We start from the raw sequence: 20,526 nt of genomic DNA, 5'->3' as shown, positions 1-20,526 counted from the left end.
ATACATTATGACAAAATTAGATGATCTGACCATACGGGAACATTGTACGATGTTTACTTGCCGAAATATACGCATTTTAATTCCAATCCAAACCGCCTCACAGCTTCGGTCGCCATCTTTGCTCAAATCAAAGCATCTGTGCGTTTGAAAGAGTTAGTACTGCAAAGCTTCTAAATGATCTTGTGTTACAAATTTTAAGATTATAATAGAAACGAAATATGGATTTTAGAATAATTTGATTTAAATTACTTATGTATTAGGTTAGCGAATCGTAGCAATTATTTACAATGCACTCTAACTTTGCACTCAATACTGATCACAATGTTTTTATTTAGACATTTTCTATATCTTTCGCTTCACATCATTTTAAGAATTGATTTAGATTTCCCAGTAATTTTGCGGGAAATGCATTTGATGACGTAACCTACAGGCTATAGAATCAGGCATCTATAGTCGATAAATGGAGGTTTGGAGTGGATAACACTTCGGTCCATTAGCTGTATGATATATTTCGTGGCGTCGGCTATTAGAACGTGACACGGAAAGCACAACGATAATAAAAACAGAAGATCATTGAACATTCCCGGATTATTTTCGCAATTTTTGAGACACCAATGTGCTAAAATACAACGGAAAGTAACACAAATCTAATTCATAGCTATCGTATCGTAACCTACTTTCGTTTTACAGTTTACGGATATGGTCATAAAATAATTCATATTCTGAGCCATAGTCGATCTAATTACTTAATTGCGGAATATTTCTATCAAGTATATTTGTACTTCTCATGTACAGGGTACATCTTTGTTTACAATTGACTGGTCTGCATGTCTGATCTTACTCCCTCAGCTGACCCTGACCACAGGGCCACGTTAATATCGTATCCTTTTGTAAACACCTCATAATAAATGTATCAACGGCAGAATCGTTTGGATTACACTTTTTACCGTTTAAATACTTTAATATATAAATACTTATAACCGGTTAGCTTGTAATACAACAATAATAATAATAATAACAGATTTTGTTGGGAAATGGCCTCGTCTTAAAAATGAACAACAATATCTATAATTACTGTCCTGAATAGAGAAGTTATCGGTAGCGGATATAATCAGATGTATTTGAAGAGACCTAATGTGGGGGTACCTAATAGGAACTTATTATGTACACTTCGGATCATCTCAAATACAACAAACACATCATTAAACCTTGAATGTTACATTTGTAATTATATTATGACTGGCATAGTTTATATTGTCTATAAATTCACCAGAGTCGTGCTCATAGCACCTTGAAAACATTAATCAATATATTTAGAGTACCTAACGGAGCTTCGTTAAAACAGTGGTCATGTGACCTGTGTTATGAGGCCATATACACCAGACAAACAATTACATTAATGACATATCGTTAAGTTATCATTTTGCACATCATACCGTCTAACGAAATAAATAAATTCACAGTACAAGTGAAATTGTTATCTGACTCACTATATAAATGGATATTAACCAAATTTGACTGTTTTCCTATAAAACATGCTACCCATGAACTGTTGCCCGGTCACATGATTTACCGCGAATGCTATCCATGAACTGTTGCCCGATCAAGTGCTGTCCAATCGAATGCGCCTAATTGCAAGCGTACATATGACGGTGACTACACCACTTGTCGTCGACAGGTTTGTAAACATCGGTCGAGTGTAAACATGACTTCTAGGTTTGAAGACATAAACGATGACGAGCTTTTAAATCTCATAGAGAACAGAGACTCGGCTAATACCAAAAATATCATCAAGGGTTATGCGAGTTAGTAAATTTTGAATTTCAGACTTTTTTTTTGTTGTAATTTATTCACCTCAATGGTCAGATAACAAAACAGTTGTTCCATGCCTCATCAGTCAACAGTCAAAACTGTTTTCACGAGGTATTGGTACTGACCAGGTGAACTGTTTCCCAGAGGCCGAAAATTGAATTGGTAAAACTATATTACACAATGATGGCATCACCTACACCGTCGTATATAGGAGACAGTGGCGGGGAAAGTATTGTCGTTATCATATGATATTTCGATTTGTTATGTAAGTAATTCCCTTTGACGTCTGGTGTTTGAAAGCATGCCCAATATAATCTACTCAACAATGACTTTCTCTGGATTGTACCTTTTAAACTAATCCCCAAATCGAGTGTCCCCAACAGGTTTACAAATTATTTGAAGAGAACTAAGCGGAAGCGAGACCCGACAATCCATTGGTTAGACTTTGACTTGGAACAAATTGATATATAATACGCACACTCAATAGCGGCATGTCATATGATCGATGACACCATTACGTACATGGAGATCGTATATATACCGTCCAAAGTTTTACTATAGACTAGACTATTGCCTTTCCTCTAAGTTGATCTTCTCCGATGTCTCTGCATCTTTTAAATGACTAACAGTCATACATACTTATACAGACAGGTGTGTTAATGACTAACAGTCACATATATTCATACAGAGTGTAATATGTTAATGACTAACAGTCATACATATTTATACAGAGTGTAATATGTTAATGACTAACAGTCATACATATTTATACAGAGTGTAATATGTTAATGACTAACAGTCATACATATTCATACAGAGTGTAATATGTTAATGACTAACAGTCATACATATTTATACAGAGTGTAGTATGTTTAGTACTAACGGTCATACATATTTATACAGAGTGTAATATGTTAATGACTAACAGTCATACATACTTATACAGACAGGTGTGTTAATGACTAACAGTCATATATATTTATACAGAGTGTAATATGTTAATGACTAACAGTCATATATATTTATACAGAGTGTAGTATGTTTAGTACTAACGGTCATACATATTTATACAGAGTGTAATATGTTAATGACTAACAGTCATACATACTTATACAGACAGGTGTGGTAATGACTAACAGTCATACATATTTATACAGAGTGTAATATGTTAATGACTAACAATCATACATACTTATACAGACAGGTGTGTTAATGACTAACAGTCATATATATTTATACAGAGTGTAATATGTTAATGACTAACAGTCAAACATATTTATACAGAGTGTAATATGTTAATGACTAACAGTCATACCTACTTATACAGACAGGTGTGTTAATGACTAACAGTCATATATATTTATACAGAGTGTAATATGTTAATAACTAACAGTCATACATATTTATACAGAGTGTAATATGTTAATGACTAACAGTCATACATATTTATACAGAATGTAATATGTTAATGACTAACAGTCATACATATTTATACAGAGTGTAATATGTTAATGACTAACAGTCATACATATTTATACAGACAGGTGTGTTAATGACTAACAGTCATATATATTTATACAGAGTGTAATATGTTAATGACTAACAGTCATACATATTTATACAGAGTGTAATATGTTAATGACTAACAGTCATACATATTTATACAGAATGTAATATGTTAATGACTAACAGTCATACATACTTATACAGACAGGTGTGTTAATGACTAACAGTCATATATATTTATACAGAGTGTAATATGTTAATGACTAACAGTCATACATATTTATACAGAGTGTAGTATGTTTAGTACTAACGGTCATACATATTTATACAGACAGGGGTATGTTAATGCCAATATTTTATATATATTCAGGCAAAAACGTATGTAAATGCCTAATATTCTTATGCATCTATACAGAGAGGTATGTTAAGACACGTACGCGACCACTGAATTTTTAACAATAACATAATTAATCAAACTATGATATTATATGTTTATTATTATAATGTGATTTTTTCTATAATTCTTTTTTACATTATCTTAATAACACACCTTATGCCTTTACTTCACATGTAAACATGCCACAAGAAAATAAATTATGACTAGATACAGTTATTAGTGATATCCTGCTTAAACTAGCTTTTCCGTTTAAAGTCTTCTCCTGGACTGAAACTGATTTTGACGAATAAATATGAATTTTAAACGACTAAATATACTATCATAAATCATTATTTTCTCTGTTAATGGTAACTACTTAACGGTCACTCTCGGGATAGTCATATTCAAACGCTCACAGCACTAAAATTTTGTTTTCAAATAATAAAGTTGTTCGTATGCTTGGAAACTACTTATTTGAAATTTATAAAAATGCATATAAAAATGTATAATATATATATATATGGACACGTAAAGGAAGAATACACATTCAGCCGCCTGTTAGCACTCTAATGAAAATATAGGTCGTGTGTTATCATGTTAATTATAATAATATATAATAGTTATATAATTATTATATGTATTTCTCTCTATGTATGTAGCACTATTTAACTATCAATATTAAAATGTTCGCAATATCACAACAAAATATGCTTCACACTCTCATACACAGCAACTTACTAATGTACCACAATGTACCACAACGCACAAATGTACCACAATGTTCCACAATGTACCGCCATGTACTACAATGTACCAAAGGCACAAATGTACCATAGTGTTCCACGATGTACCACAGTGTACCACAATTAATCGTAAGGAAGACTGAGTAGTAAGATGAATTCCACTCTCTCCTGGTTGAACATACCGTTTTAACATCAAATATATTAAGTCTTATAAGCCGTGCGCTATCAAAATTTCGTATAATACATTAAAGAACAGTAATATTACAATAATAATAATAACAACAGATTTTGTTGGGAAATGGCCTCGTCTTAAAAATGACCAACAATATCTACCATTACTGTCCTGAATAGAGAAATTACAGAGCTTCGTTGAATACAGTGGTCATGTGATCTGTGTAATGAGGCCCTATACACCAGACAAACAATTACATTAATGACATATCGTAAAGTTATCATTTTGCACATCATACAGTCTAACGAAATAGATAAATTCACAACACAAGTGAAAATATTGAATTGGTAAAAATGTGTTACACAATGGCGGCATAACCTTCACCATCTTATATAGCTCCATTGTATTAGACTTATTATAAGACAGTTGAAATATAAAACGACTTAGAAAAAATTGATATATAATACACACACTCTATAGCGGTATGTCATATGATCGATGTAAGTACATGGAGATCGTATATATACCGTCCAAAGTTTTTCTGTAGACTAGACTATTGCCTTTCCTCTAAGTTGATCTTCTCCGATGTCTCTGCATCTTTGGTAACTTTCCTAGGGAATAAAGAATATAAAATTGTTCACTTCATTTTTCATTATATTTTTATAAGCATAAATAGTGATAACATATCGCTCGCACACACCAAACAGTCTTTTTTTAAATTAATAAGTATAATACAACTTACTTAGATCTATTGTTCAGACAATCCTCTATTGTTTGTGGAAGGGGTTTTCCCGCAGTTTCCGGAAGTAACAAAGCGAGGGCACCAGCAAATACTGACAGACCACCAAAGAGGATGAGGGGCAGGGGTCCCCAAACCTGCTTCAACTCTAACATCTGAGGAGCCAGCATGCCCCCTATACGGGCACACATAGAGGATACACCCATACCGGCATTTCTGTGGACAAAATGATGAGAGTTTTACCTTATTCATGCAATAAGGGGGTGTCTTCTATCTATTACAAAACAGATACAGTTGATAATTGTCATTTGTATGTGATCATGTAACATCGCGTGAAAGTAACATGTTGGCTTCTTTTATTTGTTCAAGAGGAATTATATGTAAGAAAATGTCACTTCAGGACATTTCAAAGTTACATAGAGAGATTCGATTTGTACTTAGTGTTTAATTTTCCTTGATATGATGATACATGGATGAGCGAGGTAAAGAGTGCATCAATCATGCGAGATGTAAGGAAGAGACCGAAGAAATGTAGCGATATATCTTAAAATGGAAATGTCAAGTCTTACACACGGTACTAGTAGGGAGACACACGTCCGCTAGTCCTAAGTCCTTTTATGTAGGACGGCACTAGTAGGGAACACCCGTCCCCTTGTCCTAAGTCCTTTTTATGTAGGACAGCACTAGTAGGGAGACACCCGTCCCCTTGTCCTAAGTCCTTTTTATGTAGGACGGCACTAGTAGGGAACACCCGTCCCCTTGTCCTAAGTCCTTTTTATGTAGGACAGTACTAGTAGGGAGACACAAGTCCGCTAGTCCTAAGTCCTTTTTATGTAGGACAGTATATGTTTCGAGGACATTAACCACCAAACATGAACAATAGCTCGGTACACGGATCGGCCGATAGATAAAGCGGGACAAAGATATAATCACTGTTGACACCGTTCAATGACCTTAGTTATATCTCGGCTACGCGGTCTGATAAATCTGACATTTAACAAAGAAAATAGTGTAACGATAGTCAATCAGTACCATCACTATAGTCAAACATACGATAGCCAAGCAATACCCAAAACATCAAAACATTATATACGATAGCCAAGCAATCCCCAACACATCAAAACAGTATATACGACAGCCAAGCAATCCCCAACACATCAAAACAGTATATACGATAGCCAAGCAATACCCAACACATCAAAACAGTATATACGATAGCCAAGTTATATCCAATACATCAAAAAGGTATACACTTTTTTGTATAAAAATGATTTGCTAGTCAGGCAGTTTCTAAAAAGCAAGTGTTTCTTTTTTGGTATCGAAAGGGATATACTCAGTGATTTTAAGCATACTTCAACAGGGCGTATAAACTGACCTGACAACCGTCGGAAACAACTCGGCTGCCATTAAGTAAATTATACCATATGAAGCTGTGATGCCAAACTTCCCCAACATGGCGAATGTGACCTTAACCGCTACCATGTCTGAAAAATACACATAACTGAGTTTTAGGTTATAAAATAAAATGCAAGACAAGAATACTGAAAGAAAATTGTGAATATCTTTTAATTTCACCAGTTTATGATTAAAGATGTAAAATATGTCATAATAAATAATCACCCCATCATTGTAACGACAGTGGGTGTGTCTGCATATATCTATAGTGCCTTTGCCTAAAATATCCTGGACTCAATTCCTTGACCTTGACCTGCTTCACTGCAAGTATTTCCTTTAAAATAGTACAACGTGTCCTTCCGTTTTGACAAACAAGAACGGGAGCTTTTGATATTCATAATATTCGTAATAAACTTACCATTGGGGATAAATCCAGATATGATACACGATACCCCACCCACAACCATGGTGCCACACAAGGGCATGCGCCTGCCGAGTTTGTTGAGGAAGATGATACAGAGAGCGTACGCGGGGATCTCTACAGCCCCGGCGATACAGAAGTTGACGTAGGGGTCACCCCCGAGATTGTCCGTACCGAGGGAAAGGCCGTAGTACACCATAGCATTGATTAACCTGTCACAATTAAATGATTACAGCAATTCCATGAATGTTTTCATGGGATATTTTTAACTTTTTTTTCTTTTCTTTTTTTTTGTAAATATTTTGATGGGTTTTTTTATGTTTATCTATTTATTTTTATTACAAAAACACAAATTAAACAGTTAAATCTTCTCTAAAAATGAACGTTATAGTATTACGTCAAACTGTACTGAAATGGCTTACCAATTGAACCAAACGTTGAGGGATAGCAAACACATTGGGAGAGGGCGCATCAGGTCAACAAAAGTGTATTTCCTATTGTCGAGTACTTCCGGTTGGTCTTTCTTATCGGTTAGATTTTCCATCATGTTGTCAGTAAGAACTACTTTATTGGTCTTGGCCACATTTCTCATGATTTCCTTGGCCTCATCCACCCTGTTCTTGGAAAGCAACCAGCGGACGGATTCGGGTAAAACGCTGAAAAGAAAATGTGAATTTATCGAAGGTACGGTATGAAATTCTCTAGATTTGGCTTACTAGGTCCCGATTTCCATTACAGTTCTGTAGGTATGACTGCTGGCAAAACAAGTGGTAATTGGCTGATCCGATTAACATAAGAAAACATTAAAGAATTGAAGGAACTATTTCTTAACTTATTTTTTTCATTAACTCCACTATTGCTTCCCTTTGTTTTTATTTTTCGTTAATTTAAGGAACAGAGTTACAGTTGTGACACAGTTGTCTTGACGTCTCGACATAGTAACCGTCTGTATACAAGCTATGGTGAGTTTTTGTCGGAATATATATATTTCATAGTATCTGCGATTTCTGTGAATTTAGAACATATCATCCGTACCACCAGTAGGCAGCAAACAGGGCCACAGGAATGGTGATGATAGCCTCAATGTAACGCCAATGGCGGATAAAGTAGGCCATCAGGGAAAGAGTCATGTATCCCACACTGTAAAAACTCTGTATCATAAACCCAGCCATCAGTCGGTATTTAGGTGCCACCAATTCTGTACCTAATTAAGATATAAAATAACAAAAAGAGAAAAGTGTAAAGCATTTCTTTGGATAACAAAAATGCTCATGTTTCAAGTTTCATATTGATATATATGAAGAACACTGCGCATTTGTTGTTTTGGGGAATACGTTTCGTTTTGACTCTACTTTACCTAGCTTTCAATTTGTTACGAAAGGTGGTAATAGTCTGCGTGTCTTTTGTACCATATGTGCTTGATATTCTATTGAAATCCAATATGGAAAATTATTAAAGTTATTCAAATCATGGGATTTTTGCACTGAAAGTTATAGGAAACTAGTGAATAATCTATTTTTACTTACACATTGTGTACGCTACTAGAAAGAGGCCGGTTTGTGCTGCCCCTTGCAGGATGTAGAATGGAATGAACACAAACATAGATGGCGCTACAGCTGCGACACATCCGGCTATCAGCAGGAATAGCAGTCCGAAAAAGAACATCGGCTTCCTCCCAAATCTGAAATTTCCGTTAAATTTATTAGAATTCTTTTTCCAGTAAGCATATTTAATCATTAAATTGGCGATAATTTTTCACAGCCTTAAATCAGTGAAGCGGATTCATTTGATAATAAAATATAGCGAGTTATTGCGATTTTATGAAATTGCTCGTCACAATCTGTAGAATAACACGAGGTAATGATACGTACATATCCGAGAGTTGTCCGAATATGACCGCCCCCAACAGACGGCCTAAGAAGTAGAACGTCTTCGAGGTACTCCGGAGCCATGCCTGACTACACACTAAGTCAAACTGAAACAATAAACAATGTTCGAGTAAGGAGAAGTGTTTGTGAGTATTCAACGCTACAAGAGGTTCTATTAATGTGTTACGATATTTGACTGTTGTTATCAATGCATTTAATTTTGTTTAAATTACGTTTACATGAAATTAACTATCGATATATTTTGTCTGAATTAATTTGAAATTTCATTCACAGATATTATCATACCATTATTGTTTCGAATCAGAAATATATATAGACTACCTGAGTAAAACTAATACTTGTAGTATTGGAGTGGAGTGGGACCATAATGAAATGATATTTTTTTTAAATGTTTAATGTATCTCAGTCCGGGATAGGATCGTATATGTTTGACGTCCTAACAACAAAATAAGACCACTCAAGGACGGCCAATGTCGGTTGTAATATAGTACATATAGTTATAGACCCAACTCAGAATCATGGACATAGTATTGAAATAGTACATGTAACAGAGGCCAGTCTTGTTTACAATGGTTCCGCTAGGGATCGAATTTGGTCTATTTTCTCTCAAACGACCTCTTTTATCATTAAAGTTATTGTATACTTTGATTTTCTATACAACTTATGCATGTGAACATTAAATTCGTCGCTTTCACCAATTATATAGTCCATAAAATAATACTGTTAAAGTCGTCATATCGCTTACTAACACGTAACATGTCGTCCCTTTATCAAACACCTATTTCTAAATACGATAAGGGGCGACACAGTTCTTACATTTTAAGATAACAGTCCAGCTAATTTGCACATTTCTCGCCTACAATTTGATTTATTACAAACCTTACTACAACGGAATCTTGTAGAAACGTCGACTTCTGTCATATTGTTTTTGTATTCACTTTATTATATAAATGGAATCTTCATTACCAAATAAAATAAAGTTTCATGAATGAAATCAAATGTGATGTTAGGATATATGCTCGTGATTTCTATTGCTTTGTATTTAACCTCGAAGATATTATTCCTATTCAAAGTAATGGTAGTTGGGTGACACACTGGTAAATGCACTCGCCTCTCATCTAGGATCGATTCCCTGATCAGACGTGAAAAGGGTTAATAAAGGTCACCTGCTGGACCACGTGGGATATTCCCTGCAGGTAGGTCGTAAGAATTGTACCTGCTGCCCACATTGCATGATCGTAAGAGGCGACTAAATTCGGGATCTTATCTTTTCTCTTCTTTCTTAACAACTTTCTTCTTCCTTATGTCTCCCTTGGCAATGCCTCACTTTTGGCCTTAAGTTCAGCGTTCGCCCCAGTGGGGAAGGCTTTTGGTTCTGTCGCCTGGCCGAGACAAACCAGAGTCTTCAAAATGGTAGTTGCTATTCCTGCTTAGCGCTCAGAATATTAGTAGTGAGACGACTGGTTCGCCCGTTGTCAGTATGATGTGACCGGGTGGGGTGTCCCGCTAGGTGTCTTCGGCAGTATGCGTCAGTGAGGTAGCACTATACACTGTAAATCGGCAAACGTTCCGGACTTCTAGTATCACAAGGAGGCATAACACAAACATACCGTAGCCTCCCAAAACACATACGCACGCACCACACGCATGCATATCGCACGCACGGAAGGCCGTCCTTACATGACCTTAGCTGTTGATAGGACGTTAAACAAATTAAACCCAACAAAACCAAACCAAATCCTTGGTTTCCATTGTTGTCTTTCCCTTTGTTTCTGTATATCCACAGAATATAATACCATGATATCTAGCCCAATTTCCCGTTGTCTGTAACATCATTAGTTATGTCTGACTATATTTCTATACTATAAATTGTCAAGAAATGAAACCATCATCATCCATACAAGTGACCTTACGTCATACTTACGTCAGACACGATCGTCGGACCATATACATCCTTGGAGTACTCCCATTCCGAGCAGGATTCTAAGGGAAGATTAGCGTCTCCCGTGACTTTGGACCCTCGGATCACCAGAGTCCCGTTGGCGACCATGTCGTACGTTTTTAACGGGCTATAGATCTGGCATCCGTCTTCGTCAAATCTTAAAAACTCCACCCATTGTGAGAAACTTGTGTTTACAAAGCCGTCACTTTCAGAAAGGTTCATAGCACCAATCTTACACTGATAGTCTGGTTTAGCACCTACGAACACCATATTCATGGCATGGAAAGCACACACAATACCCACCAAACAAATCAGAAACAGGCGTAGCTTTCTGGTAGGGGCCAAAGCCATTCACGATTGTCAATAACTCGTCAAAATGCATTTCTTCGTTTTCGGCCTTTGATTTGATATTTCTGGAAATAATTTTTTAATACAATTATTAATATAATTTTGAAATCACTTCGAAATTTGCTATCGATACTTGTTTACCTTTGTTTGTCAACATAAAAAAGCTTATAAGAACCAATTCTAAGCACCTTTACATAGCCTTAGTAACCTTAGTGTATTCCGTTTCCCTGGTGATTGTGGTTAGTACAGTGTCTTGTATATGAGGAGTTCCGCCCCTCTACATAGTCTGTAGTTATACCAGGTATATACTCCCATGTCCCCAGGTAACTGCCCTCCTCAATCTGTCGTGGTCAGATATATTCGGCCTAGCTAACACTAGCGGTCATGAACATATGCAACAGAATTTATATTACCATCTCGCTACCTGATTATCGGTTCATATCTGGGTTATATTTGTCTAATGACTAATTCTGTCTGAGGCATAGTCTCACATTCGTCCCCTTTCATCTCGAAAGTTGACTATATATACCCGTCTCCCTCTTCCCGCCACCCGTCTCCCTCTCCCCGCCACCAAACATCTCATACTCGATTCTGTGCATTAAGTGTTAATCTATATCGTATTTCTCCTTGTAACCTCTTATTAACGTTTACTAACGTCCCTTTGTGACAGTCTAATGTCTCGTTAAGTCTAATGAAAATATTATAAGTCTATCAGTGACACATTCAATAAATAACAACATGAGAAATATCTGAATGATATAAAACACGTTTCACGTATTAGTAGTATATTCAATTATTAACATGTGACATAATTTGAATGAAATAAAATAGATTCATACCTTTTGTATTTACAAATTAATAAAAATTATTCATTATCATGATAATGACAAACTAGTTACGAATACATAGTAAATCACTGAAAATATGTTGTGATGCGTTTTATTTTTTATTAAATAATGCAAAAGAGCTTATATTATAAGTTTGCTGTGATGAAATGAGATAATATTATAGCAAATAAAACGAGAAAATAAATGTGGATAATGACACTTCAAGTCTCTTGAAAAATGTAATCATGGTGGCGTGTAATAGAAGGGTACCATAATACACTCTCGGAAAGATTGCTACTCATCTAGACTGGATTGTCTGTCATAGTTTCTCTACTCGCCGCTAGGTATCGCTTCGGAAACACACACATCTATAGTCTTAACGAGTGCAGGCTAGCGGAGAGAAATTTTACTAAATAATGTAATCTTGTACAACTGTTCTTCGTATAGCTTAGCGCAGCCCTGGCGGAAAGGAGAGAAACTAAGGCCAAAAACCAGTCCTACCACAATGGCCGCATACTGAAAGTAAAATTATCACACTACCGTTCCATATGCATATCCAATCAGCCATCCTTCATGGAAGTTTAGAACCTGTGATTCCTTTTGTACAAGGATAGAGAAAGGGTCACTTATCGGGCATCCTCATAGTAACCGCTACATCTCGTCTGTTTGCGTCTCGGCCATTCGCCATATTCGTTGAGGTTTTGAATAAAAAGCGCGGCAGTTGTAACGTTAGTTACGTTGCTCGGCAACGAATGTCGACAAAACCATTGTTTTCTCTCTCATGTCTCATCAAAATCAAATACGATTTCTACTTTACTTACACGTTTGGAAATCAGCTAAATATTTCACATTATTTAACATAGTTTATACATATGTGTACCTATCGAATTATTGGAAAGAATGGACTATTTGCCACCCCGTTTAAAACATTGATTAGCCGGTGTTGTACACATATTGGATCACCAAACACAGTACATATTGTCGTTTTCTCCCCTGACATTGCAAAAATAGTAGGCGGTTGCATCAAACCTGAACATCACGAAGTTAATTCTTTACATGAACATTTCACTATATACTATATGTTAATATGTAGATGTTCTTACGTATTTTCTGTGATGTGCACGACCAGATGTACTTGAGTTTCTTTACTTAGTGTCTGGAATGAAAAAGAACCAAGAATTAGAATTTATTACATTTTTACCAGTGAAATATCAAAAATTATTCATTTTATAAAAGTGATATAAATATCATATTTTTCACTAGTGAATCACTTTTGCTGATTCGACCAATCAAATTAATGATTAGAAAATACCAAAATAATTGACCAATCAGAAAGGACGACATATATGTCAGCACCTGGACAGGGGGAACTACTTTGTTTTAGTTTACATTAGGCCTAGTTAGCATACGGGGTAGGTTTTTCGTTGATAAAAAATGTAATAAACAGAATATCTAACAGTGTCTTCAGTAATACCAAATATATTTCACTCGTGTGGCTAATATTTTAATATTTTTCATTCGTGCTGCGCACTCGTGAAAAATATCAAAATATTAGCCCCACTCGTGAAATATATTTGGTATTACTGAAGACACTGTTAGATATCCTCTATATACTCATTTGAGAAATTTAGGAACTCCTCCGTTTGAATAAGAATCCCTAAACACATACTGTAGCCTTGTCACGTGACATCATCCATGACATCGTCACTGTTGCTGACTTGAGTACAGCCCTTGGAAAAATTGTGATTGCCACAATTAATATATTTTCCTACCTTTAAGGTGTGATATAGAAAACTTAATCTCGGGCTGAAATCCTTTGTGGTTTCACCCGAGAAGCCTCTTCTGAGATAGCTTTGTTACATCCAAAGATATTTTCCTGTTTACCTGACGACTACTTTAAGCAAATTCAAAGTATTACTTTAAATGAATATGCCTCAATTCATAAGTCTGAATAGAGCGAATCTGTTGCTAGCACGTGCTTACATTTTAATTATTTACGTCAATTAAAAATCTATATCGTTTGTTTTGTCGTACAGAGTTCTGGGGATAGAGACTGGAGTGGATTTCTATTATATGGCTAGTAATGTGTGATTTGATAATGAATACATAGGAAGGAAAACATTGTATGCCCCTCAAGAATTAAATTCTCCATGTATTGTATGATAGATATTTATCTGAGACGAGTAAACCAACATCATTTTTCACATAATCATGGTATTATAGGTGTTTTGGCCGATGATGGTCTCATTTTTTTTAGAAACGAGAGTAAGACGGACAGAAAAATCCAGAAGGCAACTAACGTATTCAATATTGTTTCGTTACGTATTGTAAGGCCAATGACCTGTCGAGTCAGGTATGTACAGGTTCACCTGTAACTTGCTTTCATATCAATCCATGTGAAGTGAGTCTTTTAAAGTGTCAGGTTTCCTTCCACCTTAACGATTGGCTATAGTGGTTCTGTTGACTCATTACGTCTGTACCTTGGTGATACCAGTTCAGACAAGTACCATGTTTAATCCAAACACATATGTACCGGACCTAGTATTACGATGACCGGGTCAAGTATATCACAATAACTGGGCCTAGTACATCACGATAACAGGGTATATAGTACATCACGATAACAGGGTATATAGTACATTACGATAACAGGGTATATATTACATCACGATTACAGGGTATATAGTACATCACGATAACAGGGTATATAGTACATTACGATAACAGGGCCTATATTACATCACGATAACAGGGTATATAGTACATTACGATAACAGGGTATATAGTACATTACGATAACAGGGTATATAGTACATCACGATAACAGGGTATATATTACATCACGATTACAGGGTATATAGTACATCACGATAACAGGGTATATAGTACATCACGATAACAGGGTATATAGTACATCACGATAACATGGTCTAGTACATCATGATAACGGGGCCTATAGTACATCACGATAACAGGGTATATAGTACATCACGATAACAGGGTATATAGTACATCACGATAACAGGGTATATATTACATCACAATAACAGGGCCTATATTACATCACGATAACATGGTCTAGTACATCATGATAACGGGGCCTAGTACATCATGATAATGGGGCCTAGTACATCATGATAATGGGGCCTAGTACTGATAACGGGGCCTAACGGGGCCTAGTACTGATAACGGGGCCTAGTACATCATGATAACCGAACCTATATTACATCATGATAACGGGGCCTAGTACATCATGATAACGGGGCCTATATTACATCATGATAACGGGGCCTAGTACATCATGATAACGGGGCCTATATTACATCACGATGACATGGCCTAGTACATCATGATAACGGGGCCTATAGTACATCACGATGACATGGCCTAGTACATCATGATTACGGGGCCTAGCACATCATAATAAAGGGGCCTAGTACATCATGATAACCGAGCCTATATTACATCATGATAACAGGGTATATAGTACATCACGATAGCAGGGCCTACTACTGATTACGGGGCCTAGTACATCATGATAACGGGGCCTAGTACTGATAACGGGGCCTAGTACATCATGGTAACCGAACCTATAATACATCTCGATAACATGGCCTAGTACATCACGATAATATGGTCTAGTACATCATGGTAACCGAACCTATAATACATCTCGATAACATGGCCTAGTACATCACGATAACATGGCCGAGTTTCTATTTCCTTCATGGATATGGCTAATTATTTATTGATTAAACCATAAATTAAAACACAATTGTCTTACAAAAGAAACCAAAACATTAATCATACAGGGCACTGTTACATTTCCTCGTAAAACTCATTACTCTTTAGCACTAAGTAGTCACTTGCTGAACATTTAATTCATTTATTCAAAACAATGATTGTTTCAACAACAAATGTATGCAATTGTGGCAATGTTAATTAACAAACTCTATTTAAATAGGTATATTTACCGGTAATTCGGCCCTATGTCAAAGTTATTTGGTCAGCTTAAAACCAGTCGGTACCATTTCTAAGGTTCTAGGAGCGTTTTAAAACATTAATGCGATTAACTTGTTCACATTTAAACTAACGACAAGACCACGTATGACCACCTCTACATGTCTTAACACAAAACAGCTACACAGAAAAAGTGTAAAAAAAAAAATACGTCTACACAAAACAGTCCAAAGCATTGCTATCGTTCTGCACTCAGCATCTGGTTACTATGCACACGATATGTGTGTATTGACATTGGACGCATTTCAGGCGGTGTTCCCTATATGTATTACCAAGGTATCAAATGTCTTTAACAACTAAGCTGTTGAGTATGATATAAATCATTAGTAATAAATCGTACCTAACGTTTATATTTATTAATTACCATTATGACAATTTTCAGCAGATATTATATTGTTAATGCCAGTATAGTAGATAATCTATACTTACTCAAACCGACTCCCCACGTGTGTTCAGAGATCCTACAAACATATAGAGTGCTCATGCGCGGTACGTTTACTAAATATATATCAGTCATTTATTAGCACCAGTAGTACCGGGGATCGTATTGTGTGGCGTGGGGTGACTATATGGCCTCATACTTGTCTCTACTACACATGGTAGAGTGATTCCTTCCTAACCTTTTGACTATCAAACCGTTTACTATTATATTTAACACACATTGGAACAATTACACGAACCACAGTGAGTTAATATTGACAAAGCAATATGGGTAGTCCAACTATGTCGGAAATAGATCTTAAAGCGGAAAGTATGATCGATATCAAACTAACCAAATGGTCGTGTTACGTCAACTTACAGAAGCAACACGTTTGGTGATGTGGCGGTAATTAATGTATACTTATACATGTAGATATTCGTATTTGTGATTTTCTGTCTTGGTCGAAGTCCAATTGAGTATAAATTGATTAACAAGAAATTATGTTAATTACTTGACAATATCCAGATCCAATTTGATTTTCCCAAACTTCGGCAGGTAATTGTACATACAGTGAAGACAAACCGTGTTGACTGTACATTCCATTTCCAACCATATTTTTACAAACTTCGTCATATAACCTTAGGAATGAGTTAAAAATAGCACATCATAAAAATATAAACACAATTCCAGGACATTTTTAAAGAAAATTATATAAAAAGATGCGAATACTTTCCTTTCCAGGTTGTGCACAAAATTTTAACAATGGAAGTTTAATGCCATATTTTGTGAATTTTGCGTGTGGGCTACTTTTGTGCCGACGTATTTGATGTGTGTTGTTGATGTGTGTTGTTGATGTGTGCTGTTTGTTGTCCAGTGTTGATAACGAGTATTGTTGATGTGTGGTTGACGTGTGTTGTTGTTGACGTGTGTTGTTGATGTGTGTTGTTGATGTGTGTTGTTGACGTGTGTGGTTGATGTGTGTTGTTGATGTGTGTTGTTGATGTGTGCTGTTGACGTGTGTTGTTGACGTGTATTGTTGATGTGTATTGTTGATGTGTGTGGTTGATGTGTGTTGTTGACGTGTGTTGTAGATGTGTGTGGTTGATGTGCGTGGTTGACGTGTATTGTTGATGTGTGTGGTTGATGTGTGTTGTTGATGTGTATTGTTGATGTGTGTTGTTGATGTGTGTTGTTTGTTGACCAGTGTTGATGACGAGTATTGTTGATGTGTGATTGACGTGTGTTGTTGACCAGTGTTATTGACGCATATTGTTGGTGTGTGTTGTTGACGTATGGTATTGATGTGTGTTGTTGATTTGCGCTGTCTATGTGTGTTGTTGACGCATATTGTTGATGTGTGTTGCTGACGTATGCTGTTGACGTCTGTTGTTGATGTGCGTTGTTGAACAGTGTTGTTGACCAGTGTTGTTGATATGTGTTGTTGATGTGTAGTGTTGACCATGACCAGTGTTGATGACGAGTATTGTTGATGTGTGTTCTTGACCAGTGTTGTTGACCTGTGTTGTTGACGAGTGTTGTTAACGTGTGTTGTTGACATATGTTGTTGATGTGTAGTGTTGACCAGTGTTGATGACGAGTATTGTTGATGTGTGTTCTTGACCAGTGTTGTTGACCTGTGTTGTTGACATATGTTTTCGTGTGCTGTTTACCAGTGTTGTTGATAATTATGTGTTCTTGGTACATGTTGTTGACGTGTGTTTTTTTATGTGTTTTGCTGACCAGTGTTGTTGATGTATGTTGTTGACGTGTGTTGTTGACCAGTGTTGTTGATGTGTGCCGTTCATGTGTGTTGTTGATTGTGATTTTGTCCAGTGTTGTTGACTATTGTTGTTGATGTGTGTTGCTGACATGTGTTATTGACGTGTGTTGTTGATGTGAGTTGTTGATGTGTGTTGTTGACATGTGTTGTTGATGTTAGTTGTTGACATGTGTTGTTGACCAGTGTTATTCAAGTGTGTTGTTGACATGTGTTGCTAATATGTGGTGTAGACCAGTGTTGTTGATGGGTGTTGTTGACCAGTGCTGTTGGCGTATGTTGTTGATTTGTGTTGTTGACGTGTGCTGTTGACCAGTGTTGTTTATGTCTGTTGTTGATGTGTGTTGTTTAAGTGTGTTGCTGACGTGTGTTGTTGACGTCTTTTTTGACGTCTGTTGTTGATGTGTGATTGACGTGTGTTGTTGACCAGTGTTATTGACGCATATTGTTGATGTGTGTTGATGACGTATTTTATTGATGTGTGTTGTTGACGTGTGTTGTTGATTTGCGCTGTCGATGTGTTGTTGTTGAACAGTGTTGTTGACCAGTGTTGTTGATATGTGCCGTTGACCGGTGTTGATGTGCGTTGTTGATGTGTAGTGTTAACCAGTGTTGATGACGAGTATTGTTGATGGGTGTTCTTGACCAGTGTTGTTGATATGTGTTGTTGACATATGTTGTTGATGTGTGTTGTTGACATATGTTGTTGATGTGTGTTGTTGACATATGTTGTCGATGTGTGTTGTTAACGTGTGTTGTTGATAATTATGTGTTGTTCGTGCATGTTGTTGATGTGTGTTTTTTATGTGTTTTGCTGACCAGTGTTGTTGATGTATGTTGTTAACGTGTGTTGTTTACGTGTGTTGTTGACCAGTGTTGTTGATGTGTGCCGTTCATGTGTGTTGTTGATTGTGATTTTGACCAGTGTTGTTGACTATTGTTGTTGATGTGTGTTGCTGACATGTGTTATTGAAGTGTGTTGTTGATGTGTGTTGTTGACATATGTTGTTGATGTATGTTGTTGATTTGGGCTGTCGATGTGTGTTGTTGATGTGTGGTGTTGACATATGTTGTTGATGTGTGTTGTTGACATGTGTTGCTAATATGTGGTGTAGACCAGTGTTGTTGATGGGTGTTGTTGACCAGTGCTGTTGGCGTATGTTGTTGATTTGTGTTGTTGACGTGTGCTGTTGACCAGTGTTGTTTATGTCTGTTGTTGATGTGTGTTGTTTAAGTGTGTTGCTGACGTGTGTTGTTGACCTGTGTTGTTGACGTCTGTTGTTGATGTGTGTTGTTGACGTGCGTTGTTGACCAGTGCTTTTGACGTGTGTTGTTGACGTGTTTTGTTGATGTGTGTTGTTAACGTGTGTTGTTGACCAGTGTTGTTGACGTGTGTTGTTGACGTGTGATGTTGGTGTGTGTTGTTGGTGTGTGTTGTTGGTGTGTGTTGTTGACGTGTGATGTTGACGTGTGTTGTTGACGTCTGTTGTTGATGTGTGTTGTTGATGTGTGTTGCTAACATGTTTTGCAGAACATTGTCTTCGTAAAGGTTTCTTTCGTATGAAAACACAGCCTTCAAAAATGACTGAATTTCGTATGTTTTAAAGCTTTTTTTGTAAAGAAGCCTCGAAAGATAACACTTCAATCTCACAGTGAGTTTTGCGCAAATAACAGAAAAAAACAGACTTTGTTTTTAAGTGTTACAATTCCCTGACAGCAGTTTTGGTGTTGTAGTGAAAATGTAAGCATGTAATTGCGCGACAGGTCAACAGAAATTTTTGTGGCTTCTTGTTTGTTTCGAATTCCCCTTTATGTTGTAGTTAGGCGAAGGCTTCCTAATTATGTCTTCCTGTCAGTCAGAGTCTCTCAACTCTTTATGACAACATCATAACACAACGCCAACACGCTTAAAAATATGTCATCGTGATTTAAAGTCGGTGATAACGAAATTGAGCAAAACACAAACAAATGATACCACATTTTAATGTGAATTTAATGATAGACAAAATATGTAGCAGGTGCGTATGGGGCCCGAAAGGTCGAAATCTAAAAGTGGCGTTAATGAGAGTGTAGGGTCAAAAGGGTGGAAATCTAAAAGTGGCGTTAAGGGTAGTGTAGGGTCAAAGGGGTGGAAATCT

General features: G+C 36.5%; 1 protein-coding gene across 1 annotated transcript; it reads right to left on the bottom strand.

Moving 5' to 3' along the window:
• Positions 1-5,151: 5,151 nt before the first annotated feature.
• Positions 5,152-16,670, bottom strand: LOC117327946 (organic cation transporter protein-like). Its single transcript, XM_033885202.1, is given in 12 exon segments — positions 5,152-5,220; positions 5,352-5,564; positions 6,724-6,832; positions 7,162-7,376; positions 7,587-7,820; positions 8,200-8,368; positions 8,691-8,845; positions 9,036-9,139; positions 10,978-11,319; positions 11,321-11,408; positions 13,274-13,326; positions 16,620-16,670. Coding segments are annotated over 10 exon segments (1,656 nt in total). The 5' UTR covers positions 11,378-11,408; positions 13,274-13,326; positions 16,620-16,670; the 3' UTR covers positions 5,152-5,162.
• Between the last annotated feature and the right edge of the window lie 3,856 nt (positions 16,671-20,526).

The sequence above is a fragment of the Pecten maximus genome, chromosome 5 (genome assembly GCF_902652985.1).
Source record: "Pecten maximus chromosome 5, xPecMax1.1, whole genome shotgun sequence".
Taxonomy (NCBI): domain Eukaryota; kingdom Metazoa; phylum Mollusca; class Bivalvia; order Pectinida; family Pectinidae; genus Pecten; species Pecten maximus.
The sequence above is the reverse complement of the archived record's forward strand: the minus strand, read 5'-3'. Positions and strand labels throughout refer to the sequence as shown.